The 20,765-nt window shown below is 37.8% G+C and overlaps 1 protein-coding gene across 3 annotated transcripts in view; it reads right to left on the minus strand.

The window, feature by feature from the left end:
• SMYD3 (SET and MYND domain containing 3) overlaps window positions 1-20,765 on the minus strand; it is a 427,585-nt gene that overhangs the window by 53,398 nt on the left and 353,422 nt on the right. For all 3 annotated transcript variants that reach the window (XM_075496038.1, XM_075496040.1, XM_075496039.1), the window contains exon 9: window positions 725-812. In XM_075496038.1, coding sequence (XP_075352153.1) covers window positions 725-812 — 88 coding nt within the window. The remainder of the gene's footprint in view (window positions 1-724; window positions 813-20,765) is intronic.

A 20,765-nucleotide genomic window follows, 5' to 3' on the forward strand; every position in this document is an offset into this window, starting at 1 on the left:
CCAAATTCACAGTCAGTGAAATTCCACTGAACAGACTAAGACAAGAGAGGGATCAATATACTCATAGTCTTCTAGTAAAAATCTCCACCTCTCTTCTGCTCATCTTTTCTTGGCTGTTGCTGTTCACTAATTTTTTTAATTGGATCTAATATCTACATGATGGCCATTAGGCTCCAGTTCTGTTTATTAGTGCAAGATCATCTCATTCAATTTGCTTAATTATAAATTATTATTATATATTATTATTATAACTTATTATAATGATTCTACAATGTTTGCAGTGAACCTGACTGTGATTATGAGCTTGTTATTGTCATTGCTGTGCAAAGAATGAGAACCTGGAAATGTTCCCAACGGGAGTAATGGGACAAAGAATTTAACGTTTCAGATTAAGCTTTATTTCATTTAGAAGTGGATTTATACAAAGTGGTGGGCTAGGATGGCAGAAGTCTAAACCTGAGCCAAAATATCTCTTCACATCCTAGGTACCTACTCTCCCTGCCATGAAGCAGTTCCTGTCCAGTAATCAGTAATCTATTATTATTAATACAATTAAGAATATTACATGGTTTGAACATCAAATGAATTAAAAATACATTTTAAAACAACATAAAAATGTAAACCTTTAGGAAATAAATCTCAAAAGATGAACTGCGTACTAAGGGACTCTCTGGATTGTTTTCACAACTGAATGACAGACTGTAGCCTGACACTGAAAGGATACCTTCTTTTGATTTTGGATATCTCACTTCATTTACAGCATCTTTGACTTCTTTCCAGGCATGCTCTTCACCGGCCAATTTCTCAGCATCCTGGTTAATGGAAACAAAAGCATTTGATGAGAAAAACAGTAAACTGAGAATATGCCATAATGATGAAAAACAGGGTAAAAAGATTACACTGACAAAAGCTACTTGTGGGGATTGTATCACTATTTTTTGTAAATACACAAAAAATCATTTCACCTGGCATTCATACTCACCCTCTGTTTGTAAGTAAATGAGTTTATATCAAGAGAAATGAATGCAAACTTGGAAACATTAAATACTCAAACCAGATATTAGGTTTGCAACAAGAACTATGATCAACCAGAAAAGAGAAATAATAGCATGTGATTTTTACTATCAAAATCCATTGAGAAGATCAAATTCTCTCAAAGACCTGCTACCTGCTACTTCACAGATCCTCAAGCACACTGTAGAAAGGAATTAGCAAATAATTTTGATTAACGATGTGGTGATTATAGAGACTTTACAAACAATGAGAGGCTACCTTCATCCATTACACTTATAAGCATGAGCTTACAGGAGAAGTCTACTACTCAGGAAAAGCTGAACTTTGGGGTTTTTTTATAACTCATTGCTATTTCTTCCCTATTCCATCAGATTCTACGAACAGCTATATTTCCCCATTGCTTTGTCATAAAGAAGGCAAGAATGATTAATGGCTACAGCAGTAAGAGAAAGTTTCCCTTTTCAACTCTCTAGCAGTGACTAACTGCACCTTAGGCAAACCACTTGGAAGAAATTTATTAAAGCATCTACAGACACACTTAAGCATCTTGAGGGATTTCCAAAAGCATCTAGATATTCAATTTCCATCGCTATAAGCACTTAAATACCTTTAAAAATCTAGTCTTTAAGACACTGCAGTTCATTATCTCTCTCTTCTTATAAAAGGCCCTGCTACTCGCAAAAGAGTTTTGTGAGTGCTTTGTAAGTGCAAATTCTTGCAGGAATATTTTAAATACAGTTCTAAAAAAATCAGCCTTCAGCAGGGGTGGAGGCCTGGCGATGAACAGAGGAGGTGTGTGAAAATCTAACCGACCACTCTGTAACCAACAGATGCTCACTGGGCATCACAGGAGTACCTCTATTAAAAAGCCTGTAATCTGTATCTGTCTAGAACTGCATAATTTTCTTATTCCACTGCTCCTTACTTACCATAAATTGAGAACAGAAAATATTTACAGGGAGAATCAGCACTCACTTTCACCTTTAATTTGCAGTTTTGTCTTTCCATCTGCTCCAGGAAACAGCAGACCTCTGTGTATTCCTGGGATGATTAAATCAAGATTAAATCAAGATTGGTCTCAGCTGCCCCACCATTCTGTAGGGCCTTACAAGGAGGGCAGCCTGACCCCACTGCATTTTGCACATGTACTTCCCCTACAATTAGTTCTCTGATAAAAAAGATCACCTGGAAATAATTTTGTGCATAGCTGAATTTGCCACCAGAAGGCATAAGGTGAATGTTAGGACAAACAAACTCATAGTAGAGAAATTTTATCAGCACAGTTAACGTACATACCCAGCCCTCTTAAAGCTTTGCAATAGACTTACACTGAATCTGTTAGCTTCAATGTAAGCTCCTCCAGTTTTTATGGGACTACATCAATTTCTGCACTCAGCCTGTTATCCTGTAACAATCTGTCTCTAAAACATCTTTGTAGATCAAGCACTGCTCACTGATTGATCCAAAAAATAAATCTGGCCTGTAAGAGACTAATAACGATGTCTGTGAAATATTAGGTTTAAGGAGCTACCGAAAAGAAAAATTCTTTTAAGCTATCTTTTCCCAATGGCCCAAGTATAATTCTCAGTATTTCTGTTACATGCTGTAAGCCTTACAATTAAAACCTCAGAAACACGGGAACTGGGACAGATTTATAAGTGAAAGAAAAAAACCAACTATACACCAAGTTACAGGCCAATGACTGATGCATCATTAGGGCTCACTTTGCACACAGTGGGACTGATGGATGGATCAGGTTAAAGTGTTCATTGACACGGGATTAATCTTTCTCTTTCTTGTGCAGTCTTTTGAGTTGCTTTCCATTGTCTTCTAGCATTTCATTAACAACACAAAGCAGTGCAAGGTTGGCGTTTCCTCTAACCTTTACACTAGTGCATAGGGTTAAGTCAACACTGGCTTCATATCCAGGTAGAGAATAGGGAGTGTCTGTTGGACCAATAATCTCCCAGCCCTCTCTGGATTCATGGTCTTTATCCCTTTTGTAAGAGACTTTAGGATGGAGGGAGCTGGGCAGGATGCCCAGCTCTGGGAAGGATTTAGTCACAGGTTTCAATGAGATGTCTTCTGTGTTCTCAAGATGAGGCATTTTGGGGATTGGCTGATGTAAGGACAAGCAAAGACCTGGCTAGCTGGGCCTTTTACACCTTGACTGTCCTTCATCAGATTTCCATACACCAAAGAAGTCCTGTCCTTTCCTAAACACTCTAGTTCAAGGCACGGAGGCTGCTTCCAAACAGGCAGCCAACCAGGGGCTGCAAAACAACCAGGAGGGCTTGTCACTGAGATCACTTCTGCCTTCCAGCCTAATAAGATTTTTCCAAGTAAGTTGTTTCTCTCCCTTGGACAATGCCTTGAAAGTCATGGCCATGTGATACGATTAAGCCAGCTAAAAATACAAAGCTGCCTTGGAGTTGGAATTATGGAAATAATTGAAGTGATTAATAGTTATGCCAAACTGTTTAATTTAATCTAAGAGCATGGCAGTAACAGCTATGGGAGATTTAGCTTTCCACAGAGTAACACCCACGGAAAGCATCTCTTTTCGGAACGTGTTCCCAGTCAAACCTGGAGGTTTGCAGAGCTGCCAACAATCAGAGAAGACAGGCTTTTTTCATCTGTAGGAAAGAAGAACCCTAGTTGAAGAAAAGGAAGAGGCTTTTGAAAAAGAAGGAAGAGTTAGCGACTTGTGCCTAATTATTTTCCTTATTTTCTGACATTGACACTAAATGTAAGAGTTTGTTCTTCAGAAGAACAAAAATATTTGTGTCTTGGTCTAAAAAATAATTAGACTAGATAATCTAGTCACAAAAATGCATGACAACCTTATGATGGCTGAAACTTTACAATTGGTGACGCTTTACAATTGGTGCTTTACAAATGGTGATGCTTTACAATTCAGCTTTCACACATAGAGGTGTGCTGGAGAAAACTGAGAGTAGAAGTGTTGAAGGCTCATGGGGAGAGCAGAAAAGACAGCTGCAACACACATTTTTCCATGGCAAGAACACAACCTCGCAATACTCTTAATAACACAGGTACAATTCATTGAAAGCAGAAGCATCACTGGATGTGCTAGCTGAACCAGCAATCTAGGGCGCAAGGAAAGACAAAATTGATCTGTGACTTATTTTGAGCAATTATTCCAGATGGAAGATGGTTCCAGCACCTGCTTTCCATTTACTCCAAGCATGTGCAGGGGAAACTTGTTCATTAAAAGGTGAGTTAAGATGCAACAACAACATTTCAATTCCATCTCTCCATTCTCTCCATCCTTCCAATACCATGGCAGGTGCTGCTACAGCTTTCTTGATAAAACACACCTGGGGATTCATCATCTTAACTGTGAAGCTTTCTGGAAATCTCCATGGACTACCTATCCCTTGGACTACCTAGACCTGTGATTCTAATCCTTTAGATGGAACAATCTCCAGTTATATTCAGTTCTTCTAGTAAAACAAGCTATAAGTTAAACTCTTCACACCTGACACCTCTCAAAAGAAGGACACTGTGTACCTTCACATCTTCTTGAATTTAGTTAGGGTACCTGAAATACAAAGGCCCACCTACACAATTCAACTAGAAAAAATTCTACCCTTGAAATCTATTTGGGTCTTCAAAATGGGCAAATGCAAAATATTCTGTAAAGGAAAATTTTCCTGCCATAAAGAACCATCTTTCCTCCCCTAAGTTTCACAATAATTTTGCTGTATAAAGGATTCAAGAACAAGATTAATTTTTTTTTTAAATATTTGCTTGAACATCATAATTTCTATAGCTTGTAGATCTGAACAATATTAGTTGTTATTTTTCTTTCAGAATTCTTCCAGCTTTTATATCCAATTATTCTCCAAACTTTTAAATTTGTACATACAATCTATGTTTCAGGAGCCTGAGAATGGACATGATCAGCTCTGCCCAGTGCATCCTGTAAATGCTCATAAAAATAGTCTGTGGTACACAACACACCACTAAATGTCAATATTTGCTTTAAATATTACAGTTTTCCACAGTTTAGGTTCTGTTAGTGACACTTGTAAAAATGAAGCTATAACCACTTATAACAAAGCTATAACAAAAGAGAGAGAAACAAGAAAACCAGAGGGTATTTGATGAGGATTATAATCTGTTTGCATAGCGATCAAATATAAAATGTTCTGCAGTTCTGGCTTTAAGTGCTAGGAAGATTTATTATAAAAGCACCATCTCCTGAAACAATTACAGACATCAGCCACCACAGAAATAGGCATTTGAAAATGTTCACCTGTTCCATTACCTCCTATTCCTTTGCTTCCACGTCGTTTGTAAGAATTAGTTCTCTCCCTCTCTCTTCTGCTATTCTAGTGTCCTGAACACATCCCATCCTTAACTGAACTCTCCTTAGAAAGGAGTATAATCTTCAAAGTACAGATACACGTTTCCCTTTCCTTGCTGTTGCTTTACACCACTCCTCTTTCCCTGACTACTCTTCTGTTTCTTATACTTCCTAAAAGTGCTCCCTACCTATTCATTGCAAGCACCACTGCTTTTACACACAACGTTAGCAGTCACTGTTCTTTGCTATCCCAACATTTAAAATCCTTAATGTTAAAAGATTCCCACATGGACAGCACGTCCTCTGAGAGAAGATATCTCTCTTACCAAAACAAGCGTACGCCAACCAGTCAGTGTCATTGCCCCCTCTGCCCAATTGCACTCCCCAACATTGCTCATCTGTAATGCACTGCACCTCTGAAAATCTCCTGAACATTGAAAAGGTTGATTAAGGGCTAGTCCTCCTTTCAGACTCAGGCTACAGGATAGAAATAGGACATGGATTTTCTGTCCTCTCTACAAAGTTCATCTTTCCCCTTCTTGCAGACGGAGGTAGAGAAACAAGCCAGAGATTTGCCACGGAGAGGAACCGTGAAGCACTCCCCGCCTCCCTCCACAGAAGGGAGCAGTGGGGACAGGAAACTCCAAATAATCAGTAACTGCTACACCTCTTTTTCACCTTCCCAGCCTTCCTCCTACAAGAAGTACGTCCAAGAGCATCTTCATTATGTGCCTATTTCCAGTGTTCAGGTATCCAGTCCCACACAGGCAGAAATGAGCAAAGCTTTGTAGGGGGTATTGGAGTGCCAGGCTGCCCTGAGAGGAGTAGAAAACAAGGTCTAAAGTTTTCCATGACCAGTATCTTCTCTTCTAAATACACAAATGGAATAAAAGAGTGTAATGTAAGCACCAGCAAATGTCAGTTTTACAATGGTAAAAGCCTATAAACCATAGTTCAAACAGAAATTAGGGGTTTAATATGAAATATTATTGGGTATGATATTTTTGCAAGACAGAAAAATCACACTAAATAATCATAATATTTCCTTCTGGACACAAAATCTATGACTATATAATGATAATCCTGTGAAACAGCAGCATATAATTCTGTTCTCTTTTTGTGGAAGCTTTAAAAATATCTTTAAAAAGGCAGTTTCCTGGACTGTAATATTTTAACACTTTAAAAGCTACAGATAACTCAGATATCTGAACATTTCATATAAATTGCTGACCATGGCTTACAATTTGCTTAATTTCTAAAAATTTAAATGGCAACTACAGATGTGCATCTGACAGAACAATTCTGACCAACTTGATGGTCCAAATCCAAAGACGTTTTCAAGACTTTGAAGAAGGTGTCAGAAGAGCTCTGACACATTTAAATTAGGGCATGACATTTTAAAACGGATCTCTGATACATTATGCTCTGAAAGCATAAATAACAATTTTCTCTTTCTGATTCTACTTAAAACTGCAGCAACTACTGAACGTATGTTTCTAGTAAACTCAGTAACTCATTGTTTTATACTTGGTGGCAAAGAGAAAGCATTAAATGAGTAGAAGATATTGCAGATCTTCTGAAGGTTCACTTTCACTAAGATGAAGAAAAATGTCTGCGAGAAAATGTGATATGGAAGCTGCTATACTGGGGCTAAACTGAATTTGTGACTTGAGCGCTTCGGAGCAAGCAGGGTATGAGGGCCTGCCGGGCAATCACAGGTGCATGCAGCTACAGGTACAGCAAGAGAAAGCACACTTGAGCAGTTTCCCAAAATATCTGAGGTCATCTCTCATAAAACATTTCCAGTCTTTTCATTTCTGTAGATATTTTGTGCTCAACTTTGAAGCCACAGTTTTGTGATGGGACAGCAGTTTGTGACAGAGGACTGCATAGCTGAAGAAAAATATATATACTCGTTGGGAAGCACAGGCTATGGTGAAGCAAACTGTGGTATTACGAGTTTGACTCCACACTGGAACCTGGGCTGGATTTATATTTGTGTACTGGATGAAGTTACACTCAGAATCAAAGACCCCTCATCTCTTATTATGAGGGCTGTGGTTTATAGAGGCCTACAGCTTCAGTTGAGGATTTCACTCACCTTCACGCTTGCGAATGTACTTCATTAAGAACTACGAGTATGTGAAATGATCAGTGACAGAGCCCTGTCATGATTCAAGATTTACATGTGGTTGCTGAAGTTTCAAAAGCTCCCCTGCCCTGCCCCATGAAAAATAATGCCAGCTCCATAAATACCAGTTCAACTTTCCAACCCGCATAAGGTTGTCCTCACCAGAAGCTGAGCTGTCAGAAGAGAAGACCTTGTGTTTTCTGTCATATGGCTCTGAAAAGGGTGGATGGGACACGTGGCAATTCCAAAGCTACTCCGTCCGCAGACAAAAACAATGTTGTGTTCCCTGTGAGGCTATTGGGAGGGGGTGAACTCGACTTCTGAACAAATCGAATTTGTACTTTTTATGTTTGAATTCTGAAAGTAAGATAAGACACATTGCGGTTGGATGCCATATTGCAGCTGTGCAGTGCATTGCTCAGTATCAGGCAGGCTGCATTACCTCACATAATCGATATCAGCTCTTCATGGATTACTGACTCTGGTGTCTGGAAGCGCGTAAGAACTGCATAGGCTAGTAATACTCTAAATTGTATGGGTATTGGAAAATTTAACAGTTGTTCACACCATTCATGTTTAAGTGCTCTACTTAGGCATTCAAATCAAGATGAAGGTTTTCCCCAGACCCTGCGTACAATTAGTGCAAAAAACCAAGCACCGTCACACGGTAGTACAAATAACCTTCCCTTAACATTATCCAGCTTAGTTACAACATGACAATATTTACTCAAAAATTTAAAAAGAAGCATCAAAAACAACTGTGGGAAATTTATTAAAATGAGATGCTTTTTATAAAGAGAAAATTAAGATCAGCAAGTCCATTTGAAGAAGTCAGTTTAATTTAATAAAATTAAATGGGACTAAGATAAGTTTATCCCACTAACATCTTAGATTTAATTAAGTCTTAAAGGTAAGAGAGGAGCAAACAGACCAACAGTTCTCAGCCTCTCCAGTTGCAAGTCCAATATCTGTCAAGCTCACAATTCTGTACACCAAAAATAGTAATTGCATTTCTGTCAGACTCATACTCCACTCTTATCCACTGCAATCCCAGTTCAGCTATTAATTTCTGTGATTTTTTTAGACACACACATTTTTAAGCAGCCTTTTCAAAGATCACTGCATCTGTATATTGTATATTACAGAGGCAATCTCATAAATGTTTTATAGTGAAGCAAATTGACATCCCCCTTCCTACTGACTCCCCCGCTTAGAGATTCAAGGGTCACATTAGCCTTCTTTGCCAGAAGAGAACACAATGTTTTCCATTTCTGTTCAGACACCTACGCTGAGATTCATCTGACCAAATGTAGACATTTGGGCTACCCTTCTATTTGACAGAGAAAAAAAGGCACTCTCAGGCTGTAATTTGTATTATCCTAAAGCAGGCTTCTAAAATATGTCAGATGAATAACAGTCAAAGTGTATCCATTTTTCTCCATTTTATCCATAAAGGAAGTCTAGAGTAACTAGCTCAGATGCCGACATTTACACTGTAGCTGTCTGAGATTTGGTGAAATAAATCATAGCTGTAGATCCCCGCTTCAGATGTGGAGTATGTGTTCTACCTTTGCAGTGGTGGCGCATTTTATTTCAATAGGTCTTATTTACCAAGCAATTCCAGTTACTCTGTATTATTTACCTGTCCTCATAAATGTTTATTATTCTCTCAGTCTTTGTCATCCACGAATTTTACTGGCAATGATTTTGCAATTACTTCCAATTCATTCATGAAAATGCTGGGTACTGTAGAAACAGGGTTATTATGGACACACTCTGAAACAATTTGGTAAGCATTATATATAACTGATGATTATGGTGATTTAATGTTTAAGTGTGTTGTCAGAACAATCTTTAGAGTGTATATATATTTAGAGTGTACATGTATAAATTCCTGTGGTAAGAGAAAAGACACCAAAAAAGCTCAAAGCTTTCATAAGTCTCGAACATCACAGCCCAACTGAATTTCTTAAAGACCAATAACACTCACAGATCAAGTCTTACTATTAAAGCTTTTCTGTTTTACATGTACTCTTTGTGATAAAAACCTAAGCAAATAACATTACAGACAGTATTTCTTCTCTTAAAAAGCAGCATACAAGGATGCTAGGCTACTTAGCAAGAAAGCAAGATAGTATCTACAGAGATCTGTCAAAATATAAACAATACACAGGGCTAAGCAGCCAGACTTCACCATAGCATCTTGCCTGGACCTGGAGACTCTTCAAATGAAAGGCACATGCATTTAACACATTCTGAAGTCATTTCAGTTAAGTGTTGGTCATTCTGGTTGCTGACTTGCTGACCAAAACATTTCCCATATTTAAACTGGGTCCCTTAAATACTGCTACTCCTTTTGGTGAAAAAGGAGTCATCATTACACAAGGGCTATCCGAGTTCTTTTCATTGCCCTTTCTCCATACTGTTTTACAAAATCCTTGTGCTGCACACAGCTCGGGCCCCTGGGGATGATCGGCACCTTGCAGGCCCAAGACCCCAATGCCTACTCCCAGTCAAGACGATGGAAGTTGTGGTTTATTCCATGAGCAACAGGACCAAGTTTTGTGTCTGTGACAGCACTGCCTTTATAAACCTCCTAATTTCAGGAGCTTAGAGCTGACTGCAAAATTCCCATCCAAGCTGCATAGGTTACAAGCTGAAATAAAAATTGACTGGATGATGGGAAGAGCAATAAATAGAAGTTCACTATTTATCAACTCATAAAAGACAGAGGATGGGAGGAAGGGAGGAAAAGCAAAAGAAAGTACTTACAGCTTAGCATCAGAGAAATAGGGCCTTATGCCAGACCACCCAAAAATTCTTGGCACGTTTGTAATTCCATTGCAATTTCCAGCATCAGTCAAAAGAAACCCTGTGGGTAATTTGGTTACCTGAGGAAGGATACTGTTCAGCCTAATCCCTAGCAACTGTGAGGCTGGTATTTCAGACTGTCTTAGACATTACACATTTGTTAAGGCAATCTCTAGGCCTATCTTACCAAACTGACAGCTATAAGGCAAATGTTCTTTATTCCTTAATTCTGCAACCCGTGGAGACACAGAGTGCCACTGAGGACATTTAGTGGCTCAAAAGAGATATGTAGGTCCGAAACCCTCAGAATATTTAGGTATTCACAACGCATAATCCAATCCACATTCATCAGTGCATTGAAATATGTACTTAAGTATAAATGCATGCATAAATCCCATTAAAGTTAATATTTATGCAAATGACTAAACACTTCACTAAGTAGAGGTGTAGTTATTTGTGTATCAAAGTTCAATTTATGCTTCAGTGATTTGAAGAATTTGTGCCCATTGAATTATTGGTTCTAACTGAAGATATACTGACATGAAGTTAGATATTTGTTTTGAACACTAATATCAAAACAATCTAATATCTTAATGCATTATATATCACATGATAAAATGGTAGCTATAGTAATTATGCTTTTTTAATGTATACTGCAATGTAAAATAACAATATTTACTGCAGCATATGTTTTCTGAATGAATGGGTATGAAATACAGGGAGTTTAGGGTTTAGAAAAGCACATGCAACATGGTTAAGATATACACGGTTGATCAGTCTACTCTATACCTTAAAATATTTGACAGATCTCAAAAGTGAAAGTGGCAATTCCTAGAGTGCTGATAAAAATTGACTGCCTAACTCACCAGCATGTTGCTTGAATATTCAGTGTCAATTTTCAAATCGACACTGACCAGTCTCCAAGTTTTTTAAAGTCACAAATAAAAAAAGGTTGAATTCATTTTGTACAACTGCAGCTCTTAAAAGAGCACAGTATCTGAAGTTTCCTCCTCTAGAATTTTGCCAACAAATTTGATCGTCCCCTAGCTGAATATTAGTTTCATATAATCAAAGGAGAGGTATGCAAATACCTTTAAAAGATGTTGTACAGCGTTTTAGTCATTTCAAGAACTTCTGTTTTGGAGAATTATTATTGACTATCCTCTAACTAACACCAATTTAAACCAGTAGAGGTTCTTCCAGTCTTTAAGGGAAGCAGCTCAAAACACTCCATAAGACAAATGAGTGCTTGAAACAAACTGTTTCCAGTACCTTTCTAGGACTCTATTATGGTGATTCAATAATACGGACATTTTAGTCATTGTCAAAAAATAGGAAAATGGCCACATCCCAGAGAGTGAAAAGGACATTCTCCAAAATGTCATAATGTCATGGAAACTATTATAAGACCCTTGAATATTTCTCAGGGCCTTTATTTACTGTTTGAATAGCTATCATGCAGCTGGTTCCTGTTGACTGCCATTGTTGCAAGTTTTTACGTGCCTCAGCAATCAACGGTGATCGGCCAAGGTGATTCCAAGCAAGGAGAGGTAGCCTAGATCACAAAACGTGTACTGAAAGTTAGACTTCTTGACTCACATGGAAGCAACTGTTTATGGGACCTGCTGGAACAACATAATTTAGTGATACATAATCTATAATGGATTTCCAATTTTCCAAAACAGTTCATGGTACTGGTAATCTATTTTTCTGCCGCCTGATAAGTACTCTCCACTAAGTACTTCACTCATTGCTTACAAACAGACATACTGTTCTCCTAAAATATTTTTCCCAGTCAGATGGATGAGTGTCACCCCTCTGAAAAGCATGCTATCTCAACCCCTCCTTTTTAAAATTTATTTTTCAGGTGAGAGTTTGGGGTAGGGGAGAAGAAGCTCACTTAGCATGGATCCCCACCTTCCTTAACCAAATACAATGTACTAGTAACTGAACTTCACACTATCTTTCTCCCCTATACCAAATGTCTCTAGATTCAAACTACTGTATTAGGCAGTAGCGGGAATCACATCAAAAGCTTTCAAAGCTCAGAAGGACTTCTTTTGTGCATGGGAATGATGCAAAATTTACGTTAAGTTCTACACTAGAAATATTTTGAGAGTAAAAATTTAGTTGTCTAGATATTGTCAAAGGAAGTGCAGAAACTGTAGTTTATATCCAACACTTGTCAACACCAAGACAAAGATTCATGCCTTATCTTTTCTAAAGCAATATGATGTAGCAACATATTTTTCTTAATGATTGTGGTCAGATAAATCTTGGGCAGAGTTGTGATACACTATTTTACCATGCTCCCCAACTCAAATCACTGTTTGCAGTGTAATGAACGGCTTTCATACAATTCACTGAGCAATTCACTGGAAAATAACAGGACATCCTGCAATGGGTCAACAAATCACACAGTCCTCTGCTGTAACTCACATGGCTAGAGTAACTTCAGCCTTTTCAAGCCTGCTGCCTTTTACACAACAAAAAGTTCCTATTCATGCTAAAAATAAAGCTCACAAATGCAAAATTTAGAACTACAGCTTTAGTTACTGCATTGTTGTGATATTAATTAAATTACTGGCAAGAAATTGATGTGGCGCATTGCTTACCATAGCAATTTTTCAATCCAAAGCATTCAGTCTGCAGTTTTACAGTCTCGAAAGTTACAGACTTCCTTGCTATTCAGATGAGCTCATTCTTGCTTTAATAGACCTCAGAGGATATTAGTTAAGGACTGGAACTGATTTAGGCACTGAAGAGCCTGATTTTGTCTTTCTCAATATATGGTGCTTCCTACAAATTCAGCCAAAGCCCCAAACTTTGAAGAATTACACTGTCAAAAATAAATTAGAATGAAGTCATGATACCTGATGACCTTGCCACAGGGTCCTAAATCAATCAATCAATCTTTGAAAAATAAAATTAAAAATAAAATTTGGCTTGCGAACAGTGTCTAAAGTTTAGAGGCAGCTGACAGAAAAGCCATCTTTCTTCATTTCAATAAGAAGACTAGAGTGAAAGATGCACTTCCACAATGTGGCATGGGAAATAACAACAATGTGAGTCTTTGTATTAAGTTTCATACTGAGATATTCTAAAGAATAATCCATCTTTTTAATGTTACCTGTATAACGGGCATTTCTACATCTATTTTATGGAGGGAGATATGAAACAGGGCTGTACATTACTTACCAAAGATCACAAAACAAATAGCAGCAAAAGATAACAACCACCACCATGTACCGCATGTGTAATATATCGCTCACTAAAAAGGTATAATATCTTTAAAATTGTCCCTGTGTGTTCCATGCACGTACCTATGTACATACATGTATGCATACAATATTGCTTTTCCCATTAAGACCTGGTTTTGTCCAGTGTAGATACGTGTCCACTTCACCACAAAAAGTAATTGCAGTGAAATGGATCACAGAATACACTGTTCCTCCTAGCAAGTAGACAGGCTAAGGAGATTTAGTTCATAGATCTAACGATGGGGTAGATGACAAGATTAAAATCTGGACTACTAGATTAAATTTTTTTCCAGACTTTTTTTAACCCATTCTCGACCCATTTAAAGTAAAACCATGATCTTACTTCAGGGCCCGCTGTGAACAAGTCTGCTTTACAAAACCACTCATTATTCCCCTCCTCTGATTGGAATTATCAGAAAACTAGGACAATAGACATAGCAACAAAGCTAATTTTTCATTTTACCAAGCATTTATGCCTACTGTACATGTAGTACTTCATTCTAGTGATTTCCAGGCATTGTATGGACAATAATTGATCTCAGAAAAAATATACTGTGAGAAAGGTAAGATTTATTAGCACAATTTTTCAGCAAAGGAAAATAAAAATATGACAAACTGCCCAACATCATAAAGAAAGTATATAGTATACAATCAGAATGGTATTAGGAACCAGAAATTTGGAGTATGAAGAAAGTATATTCAGAATCTGAAGAGAAAGACACAGGATGCACTGACACGAAGGAGCATCATAGGAACCACAGTTGAAAAAAGTCGTTTTTCCAGAAAGCAAAAGGTTCCTCTGGACTAGTTTTGGGTGATGTCTTCAACAGGGAATGAGTTTGGAGATGACAAAAGCTTTTGCTGAAGTTACTTGAAGACGGCCTATTGCAAAAAATTTCAGCGAGCCAATAAAATTGTGTGCTATTTCAGGTTACTCACAAATTTGCCGATAAAGAGTAAAGAGTTCTTTTCCATCTTTTTTTCTTCCTCCATGTTGGTGTCACTCAGAACGTTTGTAGACTTTACTGTTGCTATTATTTATAAATCTGGCAGTATCAGAATCACAGCTACGCTGTTTTGCAGGTTTTTACACTCTACAGAGTAAAAAGAGCACTCACCCCAAAAAGCTGAGAGTCTAGCAGGAGAGAAAACAGTGAAATAGAGGGAGCAAAATATACAGCATGCCAGCAAAGGTTGAAGTTATAATCAGCCCATATATTGTTGATGTCCTGGTTTGGGCCTTTAAAGGTCAATGGTAAAATTCATTCCTTGTCAGAAAGTGATTTAGCTTACATCCACAGAACTGATGAGAAAAAGGTATTTCCACTCATTTTCTTTTTCTTTTTAATTTATAGCCCATTAGTTACAATACACACTTGGGAACACAAAGATCTAAGCTCCTATTTCTACTTGATTTGGAGCAGGAATCTAGAAAAAAGATATGGTGAACTGTCTGTATCCTGGACTCACCTGAACCTCACCCATTGCCTGATGCACTGACAGAATCATGGGGTCCCCTTACTCCATAGGGAGTGCTCTGACACCCAGGATAAAATGTCATTCTTGCTCTGATGCAGGTATTATTTTGTCCAAAGTAGACGACCTTCAACAGGAGAGATTTTTGAACACAGAAAACTGAATCCCAGTCAGTCCAGAAAACTCTGCAGTTTAAAGTTGCGACATCTTTTTTCCTGACTGAAATGGGATCTGAATGAAAATCTATCATATTTCAAGTAAATTACCTAATTCATGGGATTTTAAAAGACTGAACATCCTGCAGAGTAGAATAAAGTGACTGATAAACAGATCAAGAAAAGGCATCCAAAATCAAGATTATTCCTTTAGGTACTACTGGTATTAGAAACCACCTTGACAGGCTGAAACACACAAGCCCTTATAGCAACCGCAGTGAAAGAGAATTCAGAGATTCAAGATCAGACAAAGCAATGACTGGCTTCAATATATATTTAGAAAAAATTTGTGAACTAGTCTCCCCAAAGTCACTGCAGGAAAAGGTGTTTGGAAAATTATTTTTCTGATCTAGTCTTATGTTTTAAATTACTGCTGTTTCTCTCAGCATATTCTATCTTCTATATGTTTATTTTAGATTGCTAACCCAGAGTGAGACTTTTTCTTATTTCTGTTTATCATTCAGCAGAGACCAAATAGTGACTGCGATAAGAATGACACCATCTGAAAAAAAAATCGTAACAGTAATAACTAGTTCTAATGACAGTCCCAGGGAAGCTGGATGTCCGGGAAGGGGGAACACTGCTAGCCAGGCACTTAAATGTAGCTGCTACAGCCTGAAACAGCAATGAGAGTGGACTCCCTTCCCTTGGCAAAAAAAGTGTTTCTGCTTAAAACATCTGCCAGAAGATTTACATTTCCTCTTAGATGGTTGGATCTGAAAGGAATGAGATTCTGCTCCCCTCAGATGAGCAGAAAGCCAGACTCCTGGGAGCGTGCCACACTCCAGCTCTTACATTGGCTCCAGATATGGACTTGTTGGACCAAATTGATACAGGTTTCCCTACTAAGGATGCCCTGCACAAGCAAGGAGTCTGCATACGGCTCTGAACTCATGTCTATTTATAAGAACAGCAGTATCTTTTCTGTGACCTTTGACAACCCAGCTGATGGCTGCCAACGACCAGAGCACACTGAGGCAGTCCTGAAGCAACTGGGCAAGGTAACTTGTCATGGAAAAATGATCACAGTCCATTTGTCACTGTCTGTGGGACTGCCATTTGACGGAAAAAAATTACAATGTTGAAAGATGGAAAAAGCCTCAGAAGTCATGTAAGAAATGCTAGGAAGCTGAAGAGATTATGGCTTTATTAATGAACAAGAGAGCCCAGAAACTAGAAGTGGTTGCCTTGTTTTTTGGTGTAATTTTTGGCACCAGGAAAAAAAAAAAAAAGAGCCCTCTGTCCTTGGCTGTTTGGAAATACATCCCAAGAGGGTAAGATCCTCTGAAAGGGAACAGAATAGTGTTAGACTGACTGTTGGATTTCAGGAACGAATCCAGGGTTTATGTCACTACCAAATGTCTTGCCAGAAGGAAGGAACTGTTAATCAGCCAACCACCTATGGAAAAAATCAGCATTGTGTCCCGGTGGGCTGCTAATTACTGCCACTGGCTTTTGTAGGCCCTGATTATACTAACGTTGGGCTGAAAGGGTAGGTGGGTGAAATATGACTGAGCTCTGGCGTGACTGCTGTAGTTTGCTTCAAAGGCAGTTCTAGTGGCAAAATAATAAAAATAAGATGAGGAATGAACAGATGATTTCTAAGATAAACTATTGCAAACTCTATCTTTTGATAGGAAATGGATTAAACCAGCATTTTATTGGAACAAAGTCCTGATCTTTTTTTTTTAAACACACCCTTAGTACCTTAGTGCTTAGCAAGTACCTTAGAATCATGACTAGAGATACAGATGCTCCTACTTTATTCTTTGCTTTGATCAAGGGATTTTATGTTCAGTTAGCTGTACGAACAGACTTGTTTTCAACAATCCTATTTAATCCTTGCTTCCCAGGCTTCATCTTTTGAATTAATTTGGAGATCTCATCTTTCATACTGTACTTGGAAAATTTAGTGAGAATGTAAATGCCTGAAAATAAACAAATATTGGGGAAACTGGGACACAAACTTCTGGAACTTGACAATTCAGCAGTTTAAAAAGGCACTTCTTAACATATAATTTTGTATTTCCTGTGTCCTAAATATATGCTCCCTGAGGGAGGGGTGATATTTTTGTACTAACACCAGTACAGTGATCTTACATGAAGCCTTTACACGCTAATTCAAAACAACAGTCAATAATAATAATAATAATATTTTTCATGTAACAATGCCTCTGTCATATAAGCACATGTTCTTCAATGGTATTGCTGACACCAAGCACGAAGGTGAAAACGTGTAAATTCTATCCTTGGCCATATTCAAGCATCTCTCAGAAACCTCGGTGAGGCAAATCAACCATGGACATATGCTCTACCAACAAATTTGATGAACTTATGTAGAAGACCATTTACATTTGATTAAATTCCTAAACTACAGTTGTGTTGTCTCCTAGGATAGGAAAAGAATGTCAAAACTTCTAGCAGGTTCAGGAACTTATTCAGTGCTTTTTTTATAACAGAGCTGGTGGATGTATGGAAGTGCAATACCAGCTAAAGAATTGCAGGTGACATTTTTATGTAGATGTAGATGGCTTGGCTGCTGTTCAGGTGAGCTAATTTTGAGAGTCTTTGAGTTGGAAACTGGACTTGTGATGTTCTCTACCAAAACTCAGGATGCAATATAAGTAAGTACTAAGCAAAGCAATAAACTGATTAAAGGAATAACGTACTTACTGGCATCAAGTTATTATTAGCTTTGGCAACTATCAAATACTGGCCAAATATAAAAATGATTCAGATTCAAACCTATTGCTTTTGACCTTGTAATAAATAAAAGCCTTCCAAAAACCAAGCTAGACTAAAATGTTAAATCCTGGCTCCAAAGGACAAAGACGACTCATAACAAAGTGATTCTATAAGCACAAATCTCCCTGAAATCCTTGGCTGAAAATGTAGAACATGAACAATACTCTGGCTCATGACTGTGGAAAAAACTGTTCTCCATTTAAAATGTTTGTCATCAATGTAATCCCATCTTTAATTATAATTAATGTAAGGGGCTTTTACGTGCTGGAATGGTAACACGTTGCCAAGAGTTCAGCACACATTTCTGAATTACAGTGGAGATTGATCTTAAAATGGAACAAATAATAATGTATAAAGCTGTCAGAGATACAATGAACTGAAGACATGACAGTAGCAATAACTTGTACTGACAGTCAGGAAATATTCTATGTGTGACTTTTAGAAAGACATGGGTTTTTTCCCTCTTTTAGTTACCGATTTTTTTTTTTTCAACTTCGGACAAAACCAATTAAAATTATTGTTTAGATTTGTAGGTAGTGCCATTTAATTTGGCAGTAACTGTATGCCAAAAGGTTCATCTTAATCTTATCTTAACCAGTTTACACTGATGAATTAGCACTTGCTACTCTTCCCTTGTCAAATCAGCAGCCAGGCTGCTTGACTGGTTACTAAAAGGGACCGGCAAGCATTATGGTATGACCTCTTAGAATCAAAATGCAGCCGACATTGGGGCCCAGACACCAAAAATTATTTGAGATCCACAGGTCCACCTAGTTGCCACTGTTTACCTCTGTATTTTCTCATCCTTGACGACAGCTATGCACCTGGATTATTCCATGGCTGTGCTCACAGCTCACAGAGAGAGGCAGATAAAAAACTACTACTGTATAGCAAGCAGAGATTCACTTTGAAGTCCTTTCATCAGCCGTGACCAGCGAGGAATGTTTGCTTTCATGATATGCAATGCAATTGTGACTGCGCAGCCATGGACCTCTCCATCTGGTCTAGGGCTGTGTCTGCTCACACTGAGTGTGCCAGTGTGCATCAGCTGAAGTTGATGCTCAGCTTCAACAACTTCAACTGGGTCCCTGTGGTTGGGCTGCAGCCTGTTTCAGCATACTTGAAAATGCAGCCTTTGCCATATTAGTCTCAGATCTGGACAATTGTGCAAGTGAACTGTGTATACTTAGGCAGTGGTTAGAGAAGATTCTTATGCTGTATGAAGTTGCCATATCTAGCTAAAAAGACCAAATGACTGTGCATTTTAAAGTCCTTGCTAGTGTTGGAGTGAATTTTGCCATTTTATGTAGCTGTGACATGAAATATTAGAGTAAATGAGAAATAAAGAATATTTCTTCATAGATAAGTTGCCTCTTAAATCATAGTTCATCAGAAAAATATTAGAAAAATATTAGAAATCTTTTTTCTGAAATATTAGAAAAAGCCCTTGCAGAATCATGCAACCTAGAATGGCAAAAGAGCACTTTGACACACTACTCGTTTGACACACTATTTGTTTGTGTGTGATTGTAGTATGACGTAATCACTATCCGAGTTTAATCAGTTTTAGCACAAATAACAGTGAAGAAGCAGTGACACTGTCTGTAAGATATATTTGTCTACAGCAGCAGCCAGAGACAAATGCTTGAAGTGATCTGCATAAACAAATTTTACCAACAATCTGGATGTTAGTGTGCTGAAACCTACATCGTTGCAACTGCACTCTGCTATCCATGTCAGCTAGCACAGAAACGTAATCATATGATTCTTGATTTTGTGTTTATATATACTTCATGGAGCAGCATAATTTATCTCACCCAACTTCATCAGTCTAAAGTGCTGGCATTTACTTGAAAGCATTCCTTTAACCTCTTATATCCATTCCAGTTTTCATAGATTTCTACTGCAAGACAGTATGAATGAGCTGCTTGTCTTTTCTTTGGGTATGGAGGGAGGCTAAAAACTGGCTCAGATTAGATGCCTAATTAAAGGTAGGAAAAATTAGGAGCATTTTGTAGGCTAAATCTATTATTTGTTCATATAGATGTCTCTGAGGTTAATTTTTTTTTCCTCTTCTTTTTTACACAGCACTAAGATACCACATGGCGATGGGAACTGCATAAAGCACACAACTAAACCTCAAACCATTCCACTTCAAGGAATTATTCTCACTAAAACAAATCCAGCACTTAAAGCTAAAAGACCATTTCTAAGAAAATGCAGCACCTTTCTTTATTATCCTTTGGACATCAGAATACTCAGCAAAAGTACGAATTGCCGTCTTCATGCTGTATTTGGGGAAACTAAGAAAAACAGAGCTTCACAGAACATTCACAAAAATGGTCCCTGATGTAGACAGACTGATCTAGTTTCTAGTCAAAAATCTGCTCAGCTCCAATTGAAACAGTAGCTTCTCACTTATTATGAAAAATAAGGGCAGGGTCTTAGAAAACACAGAGGTTGCTCTTGAATAAAATGAATTACCCAAGGTCACTTATGAAGTCAGTAACTGGCTTGAGAATAGAAACTTGATATCATCTTCCTTCTTCACTTGGGCATGTAAGACTAAATGAACAAGCCTTTAGAAAATACAGCAGGAGACATGAACTTCATTGATAAGAAACTTGCAAAGTATTTTTATAAATATGAATAAATAAGCATACATGTAACTAAGTACTAATACATATATGGTTTATATGCCCTTCATATAAACTTTAATGTATATTTCCCACAGGATTCTGAGGAACGCTTTTAAAACATTACAAAAGATGTAGAATAAA

This window comes from Mycteria americana, chromosome 3, assembly GCF_035582795.1.
Source record: "Mycteria americana isolate JAX WOST 10 ecotype Jacksonville Zoo and Gardens chromosome 3, USCA_MyAme_1.0, whole genome shotgun sequence".
Taxonomy (NCBI): Eukaryota; Metazoa; Chordata; class Aves; order Ciconiiformes; family Ciconiidae; genus Mycteria; species Mycteria americana.